At 41.8% G+C, this 18,092-nt stretch overlaps 2 protein-coding genes across 26 annotated transcripts in view; one reads left to right on the forward strand and one right to left on the reverse strand.

Annotated features, from left to right (window-relative positions):
* Positions 1–8,430, reverse strand: part of DOP1A (DOP1 leucine zipper like protein A) — a 64,531-nt gene extending 56,101 nt beyond the window's left edge. For 4 of the 14 annotated variants that reach the window (XM_090136079.1, XM_031611293.2, XM_031611294.2 and 1 more), the window contains exon 1: positions 8,325–8,430. The gene's annotated coding sequence lies outside the window, so the exon portion shown is untranslated. The other 10 variants (XM_090136080.1, XM_090136081.1, XM_090136071.1 and 7 more) reach the window with 8 other exon arrangements.
* Positions 8,431–10,154: 1,724 nt separating this feature from the next.
* UBE3D (ubiquitin protein ligase E3D) overlaps positions 10,155–18,092 on the forward strand; it is an 84,219-nt gene continuing 76,281 nt past the window's right edge. For 8 of the 12 annotated variants that reach the window (XR_016464453.1, XR_016464455.1, XR_016464454.1 and 5 more), the window contains exons 1-3: positions 10,156–10,633; positions 10,788–10,987; positions 12,273–12,363. Coding sequence is in view for 6 of the 12 variants with exons in the window: in XM_090136088.1 (XP_089992214.1) it covers positions 10,572–10,633; positions 10,788–10,987; positions 12,273–12,363 (353 nt within the window). In the remaining 6 variants the exon portion in view is untranslated. Of the gene's footprint in view, positions 10,634–10,787; positions 10,988–12,272; positions 12,364–18,092 lie in introns of all 12 variants that reach the window. The other 4 variants (XR_016464457.1, XM_090136089.1, XR_016464456.1 and 1 more) reach the window with 2 other exon arrangements.

Genomic DNA, 18,092 nt, shown 5'->3' on the forward strand with positions numbered 1-18,092 from the left:
ATCTCATTTAAGGGTTGGCAGTGGAAGTGAGCATATCTTGCTGGAGATCCCTACCTATCTGAGGCCTTCTAAAGGTAAGTGGTTTTTCTTCCTTTGTTTTTGTATTTCTGGCTACTGTACTTGGGTTGTCCTCATTTGCTGTAGTCTAGGATTATACCAGCCCACTACTATTGCTGTACTTTTCATCACATTACAGCATCACAGTACATTTTCTCTCTTCAGCACTCCATAAGGTAAATGTGAAGAAAGCCACATTCCAACATACCCATATTAGAGACAGCCATAAATCAGACTTAAAATGTCATGACTGTATCAAGCTTATCAGATAAGTACTCTAGCAGATTTTTGCTCCTTCTTTTTTGTCCCTTTACTTAGCAGTTGCTTCTGAAAATCAATCCAAATCCATCTTTAATCCTCCTGAGCTTCTTTTTTTTTTTTTCTCAGAAGAACTTTTTATAAAAAGTATAACCTTAGAGGCAGCACAGCACCATGCTAGGCGATGCAGAGGGAACTTTGAGAAGCCACTAACCTCCAACCTTCATGACACAGTACATACAAAGTATCAGATATTCTCTCTTCTTCATTCCTCTTATTGACCTTATCTCTTCCAGAACAACTGAGATTCCACATTACTTTTTTTTTTTGTCTTTGTTACTACTTTATTTCTCACATTGTTCACACGCTGCTCACATCTCTACATTACAAGGAAAGTAGCAAAAAGAAGAAAATAATTATATAGGTTTTATACTCTTTTTGTCTGTAACTAGCATAGCAGGAGTGAATAAAGAAGTCTATACCTACTAACTTTTTACACTTCTGGTTCTGATGTCAGGCTAATGACAAATTGTCTCCAAGGCAGAATAGAAATACAGAGTATTACTTCAAAATATATTGAGTGCCAAACCAATAGTTTTCCTTATACCCCAATGGCACAAAGGACTTAGACCTCATTTTTTTTTACTGAAAAGTTTATTGTGTGGTTTCATCTTATAATAACCATATTCTCTTTGGATTAAAATCAGAAAGAGAACAGTTTTGCTTTGAAATAGTTATAGAATACCAACAAATTTCTCAAAGAGACTGTTGCAAGGCTGCCAGCATCTGATCTCCAAATGTAAAGTAAAATGTTAACGCTAAAAAGAAGAAAGGACCAACACACAAAAGCAGTATGATTCTCCTTTTCCCTGGCACAAAGGATTGAGGAAGAACTTAACACAGTGAATAATGCTTTTTTTTTTTTTTTTTTTTTGAATCAAAGTATCATTATCATCTTTTATTCAGCTAATACATAAATGTAACCTCTTTTGGCTGTGTGGAAAACAGGACTCTGGCTTCCTCAAGTGCTTCAAAAATCCGAAAGCCAACAATTTGGATTGATTCAAGATTATCAAAGGTTAGACAAAAACAGCAGGAACACTGTATTAAAAGAACAGTGTGTTTTTGTCTTAATAAACTGGTCAAAATATTCTGTTCCTATTAGGAAAAAACACAAACAACCAAATTAATAATCTGTATTCTTAAACAACAGTTTGCCTACCAGCTGATACTAATGAAATTATCCTGGTCTTCTAGTTTATATTTTCACTTATGTATACAATATCAGTCAATTTAACCATTCTGAAGTCCTGTATAGAGAAGAAAAATGTATTTCTTACTACTCTATGGTTATGATCATGTTTTCTTGAATTTTTATTTTTATATAATATATAAATATAAAACGTAATATATTAATCTTTAAAATGAAGAGCATTTATCTTTGTTTTGATTGTGGGATTTTTTTCCCCCTTCTGGCATATACCCCACAAAGTGAGATTAAATCTTTCAGACTGAAGGCTTGCCTGGTCTCCTGGAGAGTCTGTCAGGACATGGACAACAACTGACTAGTTAGATGACCATGCCTCTTAACAGATGAAATAAAGGAAACAGCAGTGTATAAGAACAACACTTATTCATGATGAATATTTACATTATCTGAGAAATGCTATCTACTTTCAAACTATTTGATAATACCACCTTTAAATCACAAAAGCAGGTCTTGATGCTTTACTACCTTCTACTTTAACTTCAAGGGAATTAAAAAAACAAGAGAATGAACAGACACACACAATTCTGGATACATCTAGATACCTGTACTCTTAAGGCATGTCCTTGTCAAAGAAAGCGGTTACCTGGCCTGTGGATCTCCTTTTGCTGAGGGTTACGTAAGCCTGCAGTTCCCTTCATCACTGAGGCAGTACCATCTTTCCTTTGTGTCATGTTAGGATGCTACTCCTACAACTGTATTTTTCACAGCAAATGATCATCTTTCCCGAACTTATGTGCTTGAGAGCCTTCTGTGTCACATCAAGGCAAACTATTGGACCATTTATGAGACTCTAAATGGCTTTGGCTGAAGCTAAAGAAACTAAAGAGAAGTATGTTTTCATTAACGCATTCAGTATAAGTACATCTTTATCACAAGATAGAAAGTCTTTCAAACTGCTCATAAACACTCCAGCAGCTGTTGTACCCCAAAACTCCTCTCCAGGTTTGATTTGCTGCTGTTCCATTCTCACATTTTTTTTTTTTTCAAGCTTCACAGAACTCATACGCTTACCTTCTTTCCACCCACCTGCAATACAGAACAGGTCACTTGCTGGTGCAAGCCAAGGGACTGATCATTGTGAAGTTCAGATGTACTTATACTTTCCCCAAGATCTGTCCCTAGTACAGCATGAACCTTAGCTAACAATCCTGCTTACTTGGAATTCAGAGCTCTAGCAGTTCAATGCCTATTCAAGTCTATTTCTGAAGTTATCTGGTGATTCAAGCTATGAATGTATAGCAAAAGAAAAAACCTAGCAGATAAGAAAAACTTCATATTTCACAGTACTGTTTGATTTAAGCTGTGTACAGTGCCCACATACCAAGCTGATAACTGCAGAAACACCTTTAACTATACTCAATACAAACAGATTTGAATACGCAGAGAACAGAAGTCCTGTCACTTGACAATTCATTATACTTCACTTTTCCTCAGAAATGTTTAAAAGCATAAACAGCAAACTACTGTAAATTCCAAGCTAGTGTCTTAATACAAAAAATCTTGCACTGGAAATATATATTTTCTTCTACCAATAAATATATAGTTGAAAAGTCTAATTTTAGAAACAGATTAGAGTCCTTTTATATTCAGAATGTGCCAAATGTACATCTTAATGCCTTCTGAAGAGCAGCTTGAGCTTGTTACTTCAGCCAGTTGTTATTAAATACAGCAATGAAAGATATAAAAGATGAGGCATGACTAACAACTGTATATTCACTGTATGTTGAACTAGCCCAAACCTCAATGCTATCCTGCAGGAATGTAGAGAACTCTATGAAAGATATTACTGTGATAAGTAATTACAGAACTAGTACACTTTTCTATCAAATAAAAATTCACAGGTAAGAACTATTCTTCCACAGAAAGAAATGATACCAAGTCAGGTTTATATTCCTTTTAATGTCACTATCCATATTGACAACCTCTAAATCAACATGAAATGTTTTTCTGAGAGACCCTCATTTCATTCTTGTTTGAACGAGAATCAAGCACAGATGACCTGTAATACAAAGACTAGATTAAACAACTAAATAGATTCTGAAGCCAGTAGGGAGCACATCCATGAACCGAGCTTATCACTATGTTTAAAAAAAAATGCCTGCCTATAGAAACACATTAAGTACTCTTTTTCTTTTTTTGGATATATATGGGAAGTCACAGAAGGAAGAATGAAAGATTCTCAATTTACCACTGAGAGAATTCTGATGGGAATAGATAAGATATGCAAATGTTCTTCCTGCTTTTGCTCTTTTATGGTATTCTAGAGTCTGACATACACCAGATATGAGTTCATCAAGAGTAATAAGTAACAAGTTCAAAAATTCTTAAGGACCATCCAGCAAGCCTTCTCATAATCAGCTTCCTCATTCAATATTTAAGAACATAAATCAAGAGCTTGACTTAGATCTAGAACTGGTCAGCATTTCCCTCTAACTCACTCAGATACACATTTGCAGGAAAGAAGAGAAAAGCACTCAGAATTCGACCTCTACTGTTTTGACATTCTTGCAGAGTTTTCCTCCTTAAATTTCATTTCACCTCAGCTTACAGAACTATCATCTTTATAATTCAAATTCTAACAGCAAAGCATCTGTTCAAAAAAGAGTAAACAATATAGGCAAAGGCATTTTCGATTGTCTTCTATAATAGAGTAACGTTCATTTAAATCCCTATGCTGACATTTCAGTAATTCCAGTGGCAAGATATAATATCTTATTGATTGATTTAAACATGAAAAGTAACCACCTAGAGCAAACCAGTCACTGTGACAATGTCAAGACAAAGGGAAACATTAAATCCTACCTCAGAAGTGTAACATATGTAGCCTATCACCTATTCTCTGCAGCAGAAGCAGTTGCTACCGGGTTGATGTGGCTTGGCTCACCCACCTTGTATTGGTGCAGCCTTCTTCAGTTGTCCACAATCAAATTGACAACGTCACAGTTAGCAATTTCCCGACCTTCATAAAAAGATTACAAGTCTGTATATTGGAAAGTAGGTTGTCTGTGTTACTTTGAACAGAACACGTTAAGTATTTATCTGACATCGTACATCCATGGTAAACACACAAATTTGGAAGGCTGGAGAAAACAGCAAGAAAGTGAGTGCTTGTGCTGCAGTGTGCATGCACCTGCACCCCTTCTGTGCAACATCACTGCCTCTACCCACAGTGACCTCTGTGCTCTCCCTGCCATGCGGTGCCATTACCCAGCTCCCATGTGTTCACTTGGCTCCTGCCCACCCTACCATGCAGCAACTGGTAGATATGTCATTTGAAAGAGTCACCTTCTTTCCAGGTATCTGACCACAGGAACAAGAAAAGGTTTCTAAAACGAACTGCAATTCATTTTTGCTCTTATGTTTCAGCCTCATTGCTTGAAGTAAACATTACACCCTTAATTGGAAAGACTTTCTAGTTAGCTAGCTCTTCTGACCTCCTCCAACCATTTACTGACTGAAGACTTAGCTTAAGGTACTCTTTTTTCTTGCTTATGTTTTACTTCAGTGAACTAGTAAATCCTATTAATGCAGTAAGGAAGTTTAAAAACAATACAAACAAAAAAACACCACAGCAACAATAACAACTCAAACCCATTTAAACCCAAATTTGTACTGCATTTGCTTTAAAGAAGTTTGCCAATTCATAGATACATTTCAGCCTGGAAAACAAGAAAGGACCACATGAGTTTCATTACCTTACACTGAGTACGTGGTATTCTCCTCCTCAAAGAGGAGCCTTGCTTCTAGCCTAGCACCGAGTTCACATTGTGACATCTTCAGCATTCCAACACTGAATTGAAAGTAAAATCCACCAACTTCAAAAAAAAAAAAAAAAAAGCCTATGTATTTTTTATTCTTTGCTCACAATAACTTTAAAATTGAAGAATTCAACCTTTTATTCATCCATTCCTGTTGTTTAAATACATAGCTTCAGGTGAATTTGGCTTCCTGTCTCCAAACAGTGCTGATATTTCTTTTCAGTGCTCACAAAAGTGTTTAGCCATAAGTTCTCCATACTGAGTCTTACCAATGCCAAGCTTGGGTTACACTCTGTCCAATCTCCTTTTTTATATACTTTGAAATCTTAAGATGTTACTAATTCATTTATTTCTTATTTCTACCAATTTCTATCTTTTGATGCTCATTTAAATTCTGAAGTAACAATACAAGCCATATGTATACCCATACATAACCTAGATCGTGGCTGTATTTTGCCATGTGTTTGATTGCACATGTTCTGGAGACGGATTACAGAGAGCTTTGTAAAGTAGAGTCTTCTGATGACTGCTCTGGAAACAAATCTGTTGGACCAAAACTCGTTTGCCTTCTCGTTGTCAGAAGTAAACCAGAAAGGACATAAATGATGAAATTCTCTCTGATTTACAAAGATACTAGAAATCAAATTAGATAAAACAACATTGCTTAGCTTCACTTTTTTAAAAATGGTTATATTCAAGTACAAGTTTCTAGTGTTCCTCCTGATCACAGAAAATGTTACTAATGGAAAAATCCATCAATGCTTCCAGTTATGCATGCTCAACTACACAGATGCTCTAAAATCTCTCTAGTGAGGAAGCACATACCATAGAACATAAGCAAATTAAAATATAAATGATAAAAATAGTGTTGCACTGACCAGCAAAACCATCTCCTGAGTAGCTTTGGTGTTGTATTCTTCTTTTTTCAGATACTGGGGATAAATGGTTGATCCTGCACTGCTTCTCTCAAAGAGCGTGGGGAAAAGGAGAAGAAACCTGTTTCTATTTTTATTATTTGTAGTTTAAAACATTCTCAGCTACAAGTCAAGGCAACGTGATTATTAATCTGAAATGCAATTTAAATTCATACAAGTAAATTCTACTGTATAAAAGTTCTGCTCTTTCATTCTATACTTAAGCAGGTGCTATCTGTTTTTGTCTCTAAGTTCTGCCTCTGTTCTATTTCCTATTTTTCTCAACTGTTTTCAAAAAAAAAATTTTTTTTTAAGCAACAACAAAGGTAAAACAGTAATACATATCTTCAGTCAGTCTCACCCAAGCAATCCTCCCCAGATAAGTGAGAGAAAAATAAAGGTGGGGAACAGTAAAACTGGTCAAGACAACTTAAGCTTAATGAAGTAAGAGAATCATTCCCCCTCCCCTTATTCAAGTGAGTAATACTGGCAGATGAATACAATTTAAGTCCACCTACACCAGACAGACTGCATTCTTACCAGTTTAGTTTGCAGTGCATGTGATGAGTGTTTCTAGTGGTCATTGTAGTATACCAGTACTTATGCACAAGAAAAGCACTGCCAAAATAAATATAACCTCCCCTATGAACAAAACCATGCACTAAAATGCACAGCCACAGCCCTACTGGAAGATGTATGATTACTTGTTTGTGCAAGATGCTGTTTAAATACCTGCTGTCACAAGTGTCACCAACAGGTGGGGAAAATATGACATGCAGTTAAGTCAGAAATGCAGCCCTCTTCACCTATTTCTCATTTACAGGCTACTTAGATTCCAGAAGTGCCTATTCTCATTTCAGTTAGAAGAAAACCAGGAATTATGCTGCTGACATTTTGCCTTTTTCTACTGGCATTCACCCTTATAACATTCATCCATGTTATATTAAAGGTGACTGTACTTTTTGGATAACCACAGTGTCGAGGCATCATACTATCATTAGACATGAGGAAGGATATTATTGTATTACATCCTGTTTTATGGAAATTTATCCACACTTAGAAGAAAAGCACATTTGATATGTAAACATTTAGATACATAGGTATTTAGAACAGGTACAGATGGAGGCCTGGCAACAAAATTACAATGCTCAACCTTACACAGTGCCCTGGCAAGCATCTAGAAGATTACAGTTTAAGAGTCTTCCATCCCTTCCCAGTCCTGTAGGCAGAACTCAGGTAACAAACTGCGCAGTTATCTGAGACCCATAACATTACTGCATATGGGAAGAAGGCACAGGAATGATAATTACTCAGCAATGAGAACGCAAGGACTCCTCCAAAGCAAGCTCACCAGAAGCAAGCTCATCTCCAGCAGATTTTAGGACATTTAAAGAGGCAAATTACTTAGGCCTCTCTGAATATTGTAACAGGTGTGCAAATGCTATTAGTAAAAATGTTCAACACAGAAGCCGTTGTACAAGTGGGCATCGCAAGATGAAATTTAACCACCACAAAATCTAAGGCCACTCCAGCATCAACAGATGGAGTTTAACCCCGTGCTGCACAAACGGCTGACGTACGGCGCTGCCCACCAAACATCACACGCTGAGGCCAGCGGGACCAAACAGCGGCCCACATCCCTGGCGTGCTCAAGGTCAAAGCGGGACAGCCCCGTGCTCGGGCCCGGGTAGCAGGACGTCTCCCCGGGCAGGATAGCTGCTCCCCAGGCACGGCGTCTGCCCGCCCCTCAGGCAGGGCACGGCCGTGCGCCGGCGCTCCGCACCGCGGGGCCCGCTCAGCGCTGCCGGGCAGCCCGCGGGGCGCAGCGGGCAGGACCGGCCGCCACAGGTGAGCCGCCGCACGGCGCCCAGCGGGCCGGCCGCGTTCCCCCGCACCTGCAGCCCGCCCTCGGGCGGACGCGCCGCCGGCCCGGCCCTCCTCGGCGAGCCGGTAGGGAAGGCGGCGGCAAGCGGGCCCGTCTGCGGGGAGAGGAGGGCGGGTTCGGCTCCCGCTGCCCGCCGAAGGGGGAAAGGGAAAGAAACAGAGAACGGCGGGGAGCCGCCTTACCTCAGCGACCCCGCCGGAAGAGCCGCGCCGCCACCGGCCGCCCCGCGCCACCCTGACAGCTCCCGGCGTGCCCCGCGCGCCGACACACCGCGCCGCCTGGCGGAGCGCCGCGCCAGCAGCGGGTGGGGGGGTTGTCGCAGCGAGCCTGGAGGGACTTCTCACGGCTCTAAGGCTGCCTGCTCGTGGCTTGTGTTAACAGCCAGCAGCTGAAGGAGCCCGGCTTTGCTCTCACGGTGTGCGGTAACGCAGAGGAGATGGGAATCCTTTCCTCATGGAATTATTTCAGGACTCAGTACTGCATAAATTCAGGTTCAGCTCTGGAAGGCCCGCAGTTCCCTGGGATGTAGGCAGGCGCCGAGTACAGCCACAGACCCTGTATTTCCAATTAAAGCAGTGTGTTGGCCCTTACTTCTTGTTACAGGGCAATACAAATGCACCTGAGATTTAATTCTTACCCAGAGGTCAGCAGTGCATATGGGGCTGGAGACCAACTTCTTAAGCAGAGAGTGATAGGACCAGGGGAAATGGTTTTAAACTGAGAGAGGGTAGATTAAGTTTGATGTTAAGAGGAAGTTCTTTACTCAGAAGGCAGTGAGGTGCTGGCACAGCTGTCCAGAGTGCTGTGGGTACCCCATCTCTGGAGGCACTCGAGGCCAGGTTGGACGGACCCTGGGCAGCTGAGCTGGTGGGGGGCAGCCCTGCTCATGGCTGGTGACTTCAGGCAACAGGAGAATGCTGTCTTCTCTACCTGCAGATCTGCAATTGGAGAACAGGCTCTGTGCTATGGTAGCAGATGACAGGATGAAAGGCACCTCTGAAGAAGCACTGGAGCTCTCCAAGCCCCGTGTACTTGGCAGGACCACTATGAGGAAGCAGCGAATGATGGCAGCTGGTGACTGTTGTGGAGGATGGAGGACACCATCCGCCACCTGGACTTTTGGCCTACTGCTCCCAACCGCTTGTACACAGAGGCACCGATGATGCTGCTTTCTCTGTGGAGCAGCATCATGGATGTGGGGAACTCTTCATAGAATCTCAGAATGGCCTGGGTTGGAAGAGACCTCAAGGATCATAAATCTCTAACTCCCCTGCCACATGCAGGGCTACCAACCCCACATTTAATACTAGACCAGCCTGCCCAGGGCCCTATCCAACCTGGCCTTGAACACCTCCAGGGACGGGGCATCCAGTTCCAGCACCTCACCACTCTCATAGTAAAGAACTTCTCCCTGACATCAAGCCTAAATCTTCTCTCCCTCAACTTAAAACCATTTCCCCTTGTCCTGCTGTTATCTACCCTTCCAAAGTGTTGACTCCCCTCCTGTTTATAGACTCCCTTTAGGTACTGAAAGGCTGCCATGAGGTCACCATGCAGCCTTCTTTTCTCCAGGCTGAACAAGCCCAGCTCCCTCAGCCTGAACTCTTGTATGGGATGGACAACGGGCTGTGTGACAGCTTGTGATTCAGGATCAGAAGAGAGACTGGTAAGAGTGGCAGCTTGGCGGCCACTTAGTGAAGATAAAAAATCATAGAATCATGAAGGTTGGAAAAGACCACTAAGATGATCTAGTCCAACCACTGACCCATATCCACAATATCCTCAGTGACACATCCACATGGTTCTTAAATATCTCCAGAGACAGTGACTGCACTGCGTCCCTGGGCAGCCTGTGCCACTGCGTCACCACTCTTTCCGAGAAGTTATCCTAATATCCAACCAGAACTTGTCCTGGCGCAATGTGAGGCCATTCCTTCTTGTCCTATCGCTGTTACTTGGGAGAGGAGGCTGACTCCCACCTAACCACAACCTCCTTTCAGGGAATTATAGAGAGCAATGAAGTCTTTCCTGAGCCTCCTCTTCTCCAAACAGAACTATCCCAGTGCAAGCCTCGTGCTCCAGATCCTTCACCAGCTTCTGGACACACCCTAGCACTTCAAAGTCTTCCTCGCCGTGAGGGGCCCAAACCTGAACACAATACGCGAGGTAGGAGTTGATGCAGGGAGTCCTCTGTCGTCCTCTGTCGTCCTAGCGTCTGCTTATGGCTGCTGCCCTCGGGACGAACCAGCGGGGGCAAAAGAGAGCAGCGGGGCAGAGGAGAGCAGCGCTGTGAGGCGGCCGCCAGGCCGGACAGCGCCGGCGCCCAGCTGCAGGCGGCGCTGCGGCGGGAGGCCGCGGTTGCAGCGCTCGAGCGGCGGAAGAAGCAGCCGCTTCCTTCCTGCGCGGGCTGTTGGAGCCGCTGTGCCGGCATGGCGTGCGCGTTCCTGCTGGAGATCCGGCGGGGGACGCAGAGCGCCTTGCTCGTTATCCGGTAGCACGGGAACTCCTCCGCCCTCCTTCTCTCCCTCCCTCCTCTTGGGGCTGAGCGGGGCCTGCGCATTGCGCGGCGCTAGATAGCAGTTCCTTATGCGGGATAAAAAAACAATAATAATAATAATAATACGAAAATTGCTTTGCCTTTCCAGCGAGGCGAGCCTGCGGAACCTGCCGGCCGACATCTCGGTGGCCCCGGACCGGCTGGAAGTGAGGAGCGGCTCCGCCTGCGGGGCGGCTGCGCTGCCGCCAGGGGTCAGCCTGGCTCCGTCCTCCTGCCGCGGGCTGCGGCGCCTGCACGGGGACGGCCTGCACCTGCGGCTGCGGCTGCGCGATGTGCCCCGCGCCCCGGGTAAGGCTGCGCGCCGGCGGGCGGTGCTGATAGTCGCGGCTTCTGAGGGCTTCGGAAGCGGTGTGCTCTAAACAGCAAAGCTGCGTGAGGTGACGCAGAGAGGGAGGTTTGCTGAGTAACTTCTGCGTGGGAGTTTAAGAGCTGCGTTCGACTCCCTCCCCGTGTTTTCCCTCTCCTATTTCACATTTAGTAGCTGAAAATGCAATAATATGACTCATTCTGGCTATAATGCAGAAGTTGTCAATGGCCGTTTGTATAAGTATGTTTTATATAAGTTTTATGTTTTATATCAGTTTGCAAAATTTGTCTCTTATGTATCTGGAAGTTCTTAAGGGCCTTCTTTTTGTGGTTGCAATCTAATTCTAAAATACCAACTACAGAATCACAGAATTGCCAGGGTTGGAAGGGACCTCAAGGATCATGAATCTCCAACCCCCCTGCCACATGCAGGGCCACCAATCATCCCACCTAATGCTAGACCAGGCTGCTCAGGGCCCCATCCAATCTGGCCTTGAACACCCCCAGCAATGGGGCATCCACAGCCTCTCTGGGCAGCCTGTTCCAGTACCTCACCTCTGCTTTTGTAGTCTTTGTTGTTTTTTTTTTAATTTAGAAACTTGTATTTTAAGCTATCTGAGCTGCCCCCTGAGACTGTGTTCTCTTTACTAGCCTGTAGAGGGTACTGCTGACTGTCTGTTCTTTGAATGGTACCACCACAACTGTGTATCTTACCTGGCTGAGAATTGAAGACTGCTGCCTTTTTTTTTTTTTTTTTTTCCTAAGCACCCGGATATTTTTTGTTGCGTATTGGGAAATACCATCGTACCATAGAGACACTCACTAGTAGGCCAGGCTGGATGTGGCTCTGGGCAGCCTGGTTTGGTGGTTGGCGACTCTGCACATAGCAGGGGGTTGAAATTAGATGATCATTATGGTCCTTTTCAACCCAGGCCATTCTATGCTTCTATGATTATTACACTAGAGAAGCATTGAATTTTAATTTGTACAATCTCTGTAATGATACTCAGCTCCTCCAACTGAGTGAGTACACACAATAAAAATAATTAGTCACGTGTCCTGCAGCATGGAGCATGAGGTGGAGGTGGCAAGTTTATCCAAAATCTCATTACTTGTTTCTACAGGTAAATAAATTCAGGTTGTGTTTAGAATGTTTTGCTTTGTTTTTTATATTCTTATCTTGCTTAAGAGTGGTGTTCTTGGGAAGATTTTTTACGAGTGAAAACTTTGCCCAACCTTGAAGTTTACTGTCTTCTCTTGTTTCTAGAATTGGTTTATAATCTGAGGGAAAGCCTGAAACCACAGAAGAATTACATCTTTTACTGCCAGTCCTGTGGTGGCGTCATAGTAAAAGAACGGTAAGCACTGCAGTGTCTTGCACTTATGCCAGTAACTGCCATACTGATTGGTGTTTGTATTATTTTCTCTAATTAGGTAGTTAAAAGATATTGATTTTGAACTTGTTAGTTGAGAATACCTTGAAACACTTCTACAGATGACTAAAATCAAAATTATCTGAAAGAACTTTTATTTATTTATTCATTTTGGCTTAGAAGGTAGAAATAGCTAACAGCATATGGTACATTGCCCTGCAAGGTGGGAAATCTGAATTCTTTTCTTGGTTGTCTGCAGTGCCTCAAATGAGACATTTCTTTTTGTGTCTGGACTTTGCTGTGCATAAAAACAAAACACTGAAATATTTTGAATTGCAAATATTGCAAATAAAAAGTTCAACACATTTTTAATTTTCATTGTTTTGAAAATGCTCATAGCCTATATTTAGCTGACAGCTCTGGTGTATCTAAGGGACTCTGTTCATTGCAGAGAAGTTGGCCTACATGACCTTTAATGGTCCCTTCCAACTCAAAACAATTCTCTGAACACTGTAACCTAGACTTCTTTCTTCTTGTGTACTTTGAGAGATCCTTTTCAATTCTGCCCACTCTGTTATGAATTTTCTTCAGTCACTGTGCTGTTGTTATAGAGTAGCTGGCCAGGATGGAGGTGTTGTGAGCAGCTCTCTTCTATCTTTTTAAGCAAAGCTGGCTTCCACATTACTTTGGAAATGTTGAATTTGGGAAGTACAGGAGCTGTTTCTTAGCTGTATGACTTGACCTTCTCTACTCCTTACAAATACAGAATGAATGAATCATAGAATGTCTTGGGTTGGAAAGGATCTCAAAGATCATCTAGTTCAAACTCCCCTCCCAAGACAGGGCTGCTAGCCACTGAATCAGCTGATAGATCGGGCTGCTCAGGTCTCCATCCAGTCTGTCATTAAACATCTTCAGGAATGAGTGTAGAGGAAATGCTAAGTCATAGCTTGAAATGGGTGGGAAGACAGGACCAACCCAGAGGAGCTCAGGTGCATGCAATGTATCTGAGCGACCGGAAGGAGTGGAGCCAGGATCGACCTCCCCCTCCCAGACCTCATTTAAGGGTTGGCAGTGGAGGTGAGGGTGTCTCACTGGAGATCCCTGCCTACTTGAGTCCTTCTAAAGGTAAGCATATTTTTTTCCTTTGTGTCTGTGGCTGCTGCGTTTAGGCTTATTCTCACTTGCTGTAGCATAGGACTTTGCTGTTCCGCTATTGTTGCTGTGCATTGTTGCATTGCAATGAGGTATTCACAACCTCTTTGGGCTACCTGTGCTGGTGCCTCACCACCCCCTTAGTGAAAAACTTCTCTTGAGCATCTACTCTAAATCTCTCCTCTTATCATTGAAAACTGTCCCTTCTTGTCCTGTTAATATCTATCCATGTAAAAAGTTGGTTTTCCTTCTCCTTATAAGCTCCCTTCAAGTACTGGAAGGCCACAGTGAGGTCTCCCTGGAGCCTTCTCTCCTCCAAGCTAAAACAGTGCAGGTCCCTCAGCCTTTCTTCACTGGATGGTGATCCAGCCCTTTTATCATCCTTCTGGTGCTCCTCTGGATCAGTTCTACATTCTTCCTGTACTGGGGTCCCAGGCCTGGTCACAGTACTCCAAATGGGGCAGAATAAAGAGGGACAATCATTTCCTTCAGTCTCCTGGCCACCCTCCCTTTGATGTATCTCAGGATACTGTTGGCCTTCCAGGCTACAAGCACACTGTACTGTCTCATGGTAAGTTTTCATCTACTAGGACTCCAAAGTCCTTCTCCACAGGGCTGCTCTCAATGAGTTCTTTCAGTCCTTATAGATATTTAGGATTGCCCCAACCCAAGTACAGCATCTTGCGCTTGGCCTTATTGAACCTCATTAAGTTCACATGGGCCCACCTTTCAAATTTCTTCAGGTCCCTTTGGATGGCATTTGTCCCATCTGTTGTAACAACTGCGTCTCTGAGCTAGGTGCAACCCACAGACTTGCTCAGTCTCATTATTTATGTCACTGATAAAGATGTTAAAGATTACTGGTGCCAAGATGGACCCACTGAGGGACATGACTTTTGACTGACCTCTACCTGGACATAGAGCCATTGACCACAACCCTCTGGCTGCAACTTTCCAGCAAGTTCCTTGTCTAGTCCACTGTTTGAACCCATATCTCCAATTTGGAAATAAGAATGTTGCGTGGGACCTTGTCAAAAGCCTTGCAGAAGTCCAGGTAGTCTGCAGAGTGAATGAGAATTTTAATAAAAAGCTGCTGCATTTTCTGGATCTTGTGATGAAGAATTTCGACAGCTTCAGCTGGATATGTATAAAGTGTTAGAGACACACTTGCAGCCTTTTATGATCTGTGTCACTCCTAATACTCAAAATGGTAATGCAAATGTAAATCAGTAAATGTCTTTTTTTTTTTTTTTTGTCATACATAAAGATTTATGGTTGGCCTGAACATAAAGGAGGGAGGGTTTGGGGCTTTCTCCGATGAAATGTCTCATCAGAAAGTCTAGCAGTAAGTCTTTGATACATTTATAGGGTAATGAAACTTACGATTTCTAGTCAGAAGCATTTGCTTTCAAAAGATCTTGTGCCTTTTACATTTTCATCTCGGAGTGGGTATTTTCCTGAATTTCAGCACACCAAATTCTTATGTGTGGAATTTACATATTTTGGTTCCACATCCTACAGTGTAATGTAATTTGAATTTTTACGAAGGAAAAAAAAGACATGATAATACATCACACGTAAAACATTTCTCCTTGCAGAAGACCTCTGACCCCCTTGAATGTTATCTCTAAATTATATTGACTCAGGTAAGGATAGAAGGTTGGAGCTGTCAGTGTGTCCAGCAGTTTCTGTTTTACCACTCCTGTTCTTCCAAAAAAAGACAGTACTTTCAGAAATAAAAATTGTTTGTTGTTCACTGCATAGTCCAGAGGCCTTGGTAATGACAACAGAGGTGATGGGATTGAAGGGAAGTTGAATAACTGTGTAAGAGAGAACTCAATAAAGTGTGTATTGTTTGAAAAGCGTCTGTAATAAGATCAATCTGATACCTAGAAAAGGATATCTTTACAAAGAAATTGAAAGAAATGGAATTTAGTTGCGATGTCTCCTAGGAGACATAAGAGTCGCCTGGTATGTGCATAGTTGCTGCAACAGTGGTAGTTATGGTCTTTAGCTGAAGCAAGAGGATTTTAGGTTAAAATGAAAAAACGTACTCTAAAGCTTGTTTTTTATACCACTAGAGATAGGAAGTCTGCAGTTTCTATCACTTTGAAGAGCAGATGAGAAAAGTATGTCTGGAATGGTTTAAGTGTTGTGAATCCTTTCTTGAGACAAGGAAGTGGACTGGATGAGAGTTCAGCTCAGTTTATTCCCTCTGTGTTTTCTGAGATCCACTGGATTAGTCTGTCTCCTTCGGGAGTCTTGATGGCTCTTTAGGCATAAGGGTTATGCTCTCTGTTTCTTCCACATTATCCTCACAGTAGAGGAAGTGGTTAGATTTTTTTTTTTTCCCATAATTTTAAGAGTTGCAAAGAATTTGGGGTATTTTCTTCTTTCTCTCCTTATGGTTATACATAATACAATGTTAGTGTAGCTCACAGATAAAAATAATTCTCTAAGACTTTGTAATGTATGAAAGGCTGAATGTTGCAGAAAATAACATTTATAAATTGACTATTAAGAAATTACTGTTTTAATTAGTCCAAGCCTGAGCTACTTTACTACACAAGTATTTTATTGAAAAACTGATTTTAGGAGAAGTCTTCTAATCAGACTTTTCATTTAATGGTAGCTTTAAGCTTGACAGCTGTCTAGCCAAGCTGGTCTTTCCAAAAAGATGGCTGCTCCTAAAGGAATCCAGTTGGATCTCCTATCTTTTCTTCCTCTCTAGAACTGAAGAGTTAAATACTTATTTTTACTGTCTGTTTTTCTTTTTGTTTAAGGCATTTTCAATAAATAGGATGATGTGATTGGCTGCTGAAATATGAATTAATAATTATGATAAAGAATGTTTATACTGTTTTACAAGAATCTCTATGGCTAAATCCTCACCTTAGTAAGGAAGCCCATTACTGCAGTTGTCTTAGATTAGTGCCAAACTTTTGGCTTTTTAAAACTTAAGCACCTAGACTTCCTGTTTGGAGACAGAGCTATCTCTGAAGGGAGGTTTAGGTTTATTAGATGCTTTCAGAAGGGGATTGTGTCTCTTAATTTCTCTCTGGCTATATAACTACTGTAAAGTAGAAACTTAGTTATTAGTTATCAAGGTTATAAGTTTTATTTACTGAGTGAATTTTATTATTGTATTTAGCAGCTTTAAGAGAATCAGTACCTGGTAGACTTCAGGCTTCTTTTTTTATTGTTGTTGTTTCCTGGAAAGCTAATTTCAAGTAAGTGTTAACATTTTTCCAGTTCTAGAGTCAGGATCTAGAATAAGGCTTCTCAACTCTGAATGGTGAAAGCCTAAAATAAAGTGGAAAAGCTGTATTTTCTGTATAGCATAGCTGGGAGGAACCTGTTAAGGAACTTCTCACTGATTGGAGTAACTGCTTTTTGTTTGGCAAGAATTCAGGATCTTAATGCAATTCACAAAGCTCCAGGCTATGAGGGTAAAGAAAGAGTAATGTAAAGAAACTGGACGGCACTGATCTGCAGCCTAAGGTAATCTTTTTTTTCTTCTTCAACACTTTAAAAAGTATTGCTTGCAATACCAACTTTTTGTTGCTGTAATATGAGGAATGGTATAAGGGAATGAAAACCTTTTTCAGTGTTAGTCCAGGTGTTAGCACTAACTGTGTAAGACTGGGAAGAATAATCAGTCTTTAGACCTCCATCTGAACCATGATAATATCTCTGCTGATACAAAGGACTACAAAGAGTGAAGTCAGGGATGCATAGTGCCAGAAGGTGATGTTACTCATAATGCTAAAGCTGAGCAGGAATACCAGTTATTCCAAGTTCCATCTGAAGATGGGGCAAACGCAGTTTGAAATGTATTGCAGATGGAGAAAGAAGGAAGACTGTATACAAAGTTTTACTTTGACTAAGTCAAAAAAACAGAAAGCACAATAACTGCAATGGGAAAGCAGGCATCTTCAGAAAAGAGCAGTCTCTGAAATGCAAGAAAAGGAGGATGTCTAATTGCTGTCTCATTAGTTCTCTGATGATTTCCAAAGTGAGATTGTATTTGCAAGTTTTCAACTAGGAGTGGAATCGAGAAATGATGTGTGAGGAGTTTGGGTAAGATCAGACAAAATATGAGAGCAAAAATAAAACACTCGAAGAAACTAGACAGATAACAAAACATTGTGACAAACTACGTGTAGAAAATTGTTGGAGAGCATGCAGTTAAAGCTATTGTCTGTTGTTTTGGTAAAGAAGCAGAATTTTTTCCCAGTGCAGCAAAAAACACAGATTAAAGCAAATGTAAATATGTGGACAGTATTCATCAATGCTTTTAAATTGTTAATAAAATCATGTGTGGTGAGACTACAGAATGGTTATAGGAACTCCATGCAGAAAGTATTGACTACTGAGCATAATGATTAAGGCAGCATTCATATAGTCACATGTATTTATTCCAGCTATCGGAGGGTGTTCTACACTTTTAAACAGTGCTTCAAAAGTTTGGCTTTTAAAATCCTCAGTCACTGTGGGTAACCAAAGAAAGGAAGTTAAAAACAAAATGGATAAAGAACACAAGGTGTGGTATTGCCTGT

This window comes from Phasianus colchicus, chromosome 2, assembly GCF_987193195.1.
Source record: "Phasianus colchicus chromosome 2, bPhaCol1.hap1.1, whole genome shotgun sequence".
Lineage (NCBI taxonomy): Eukaryota > Metazoa > Chordata > Aves > Galliformes > Phasianidae > Phasianus > Phasianus colchicus.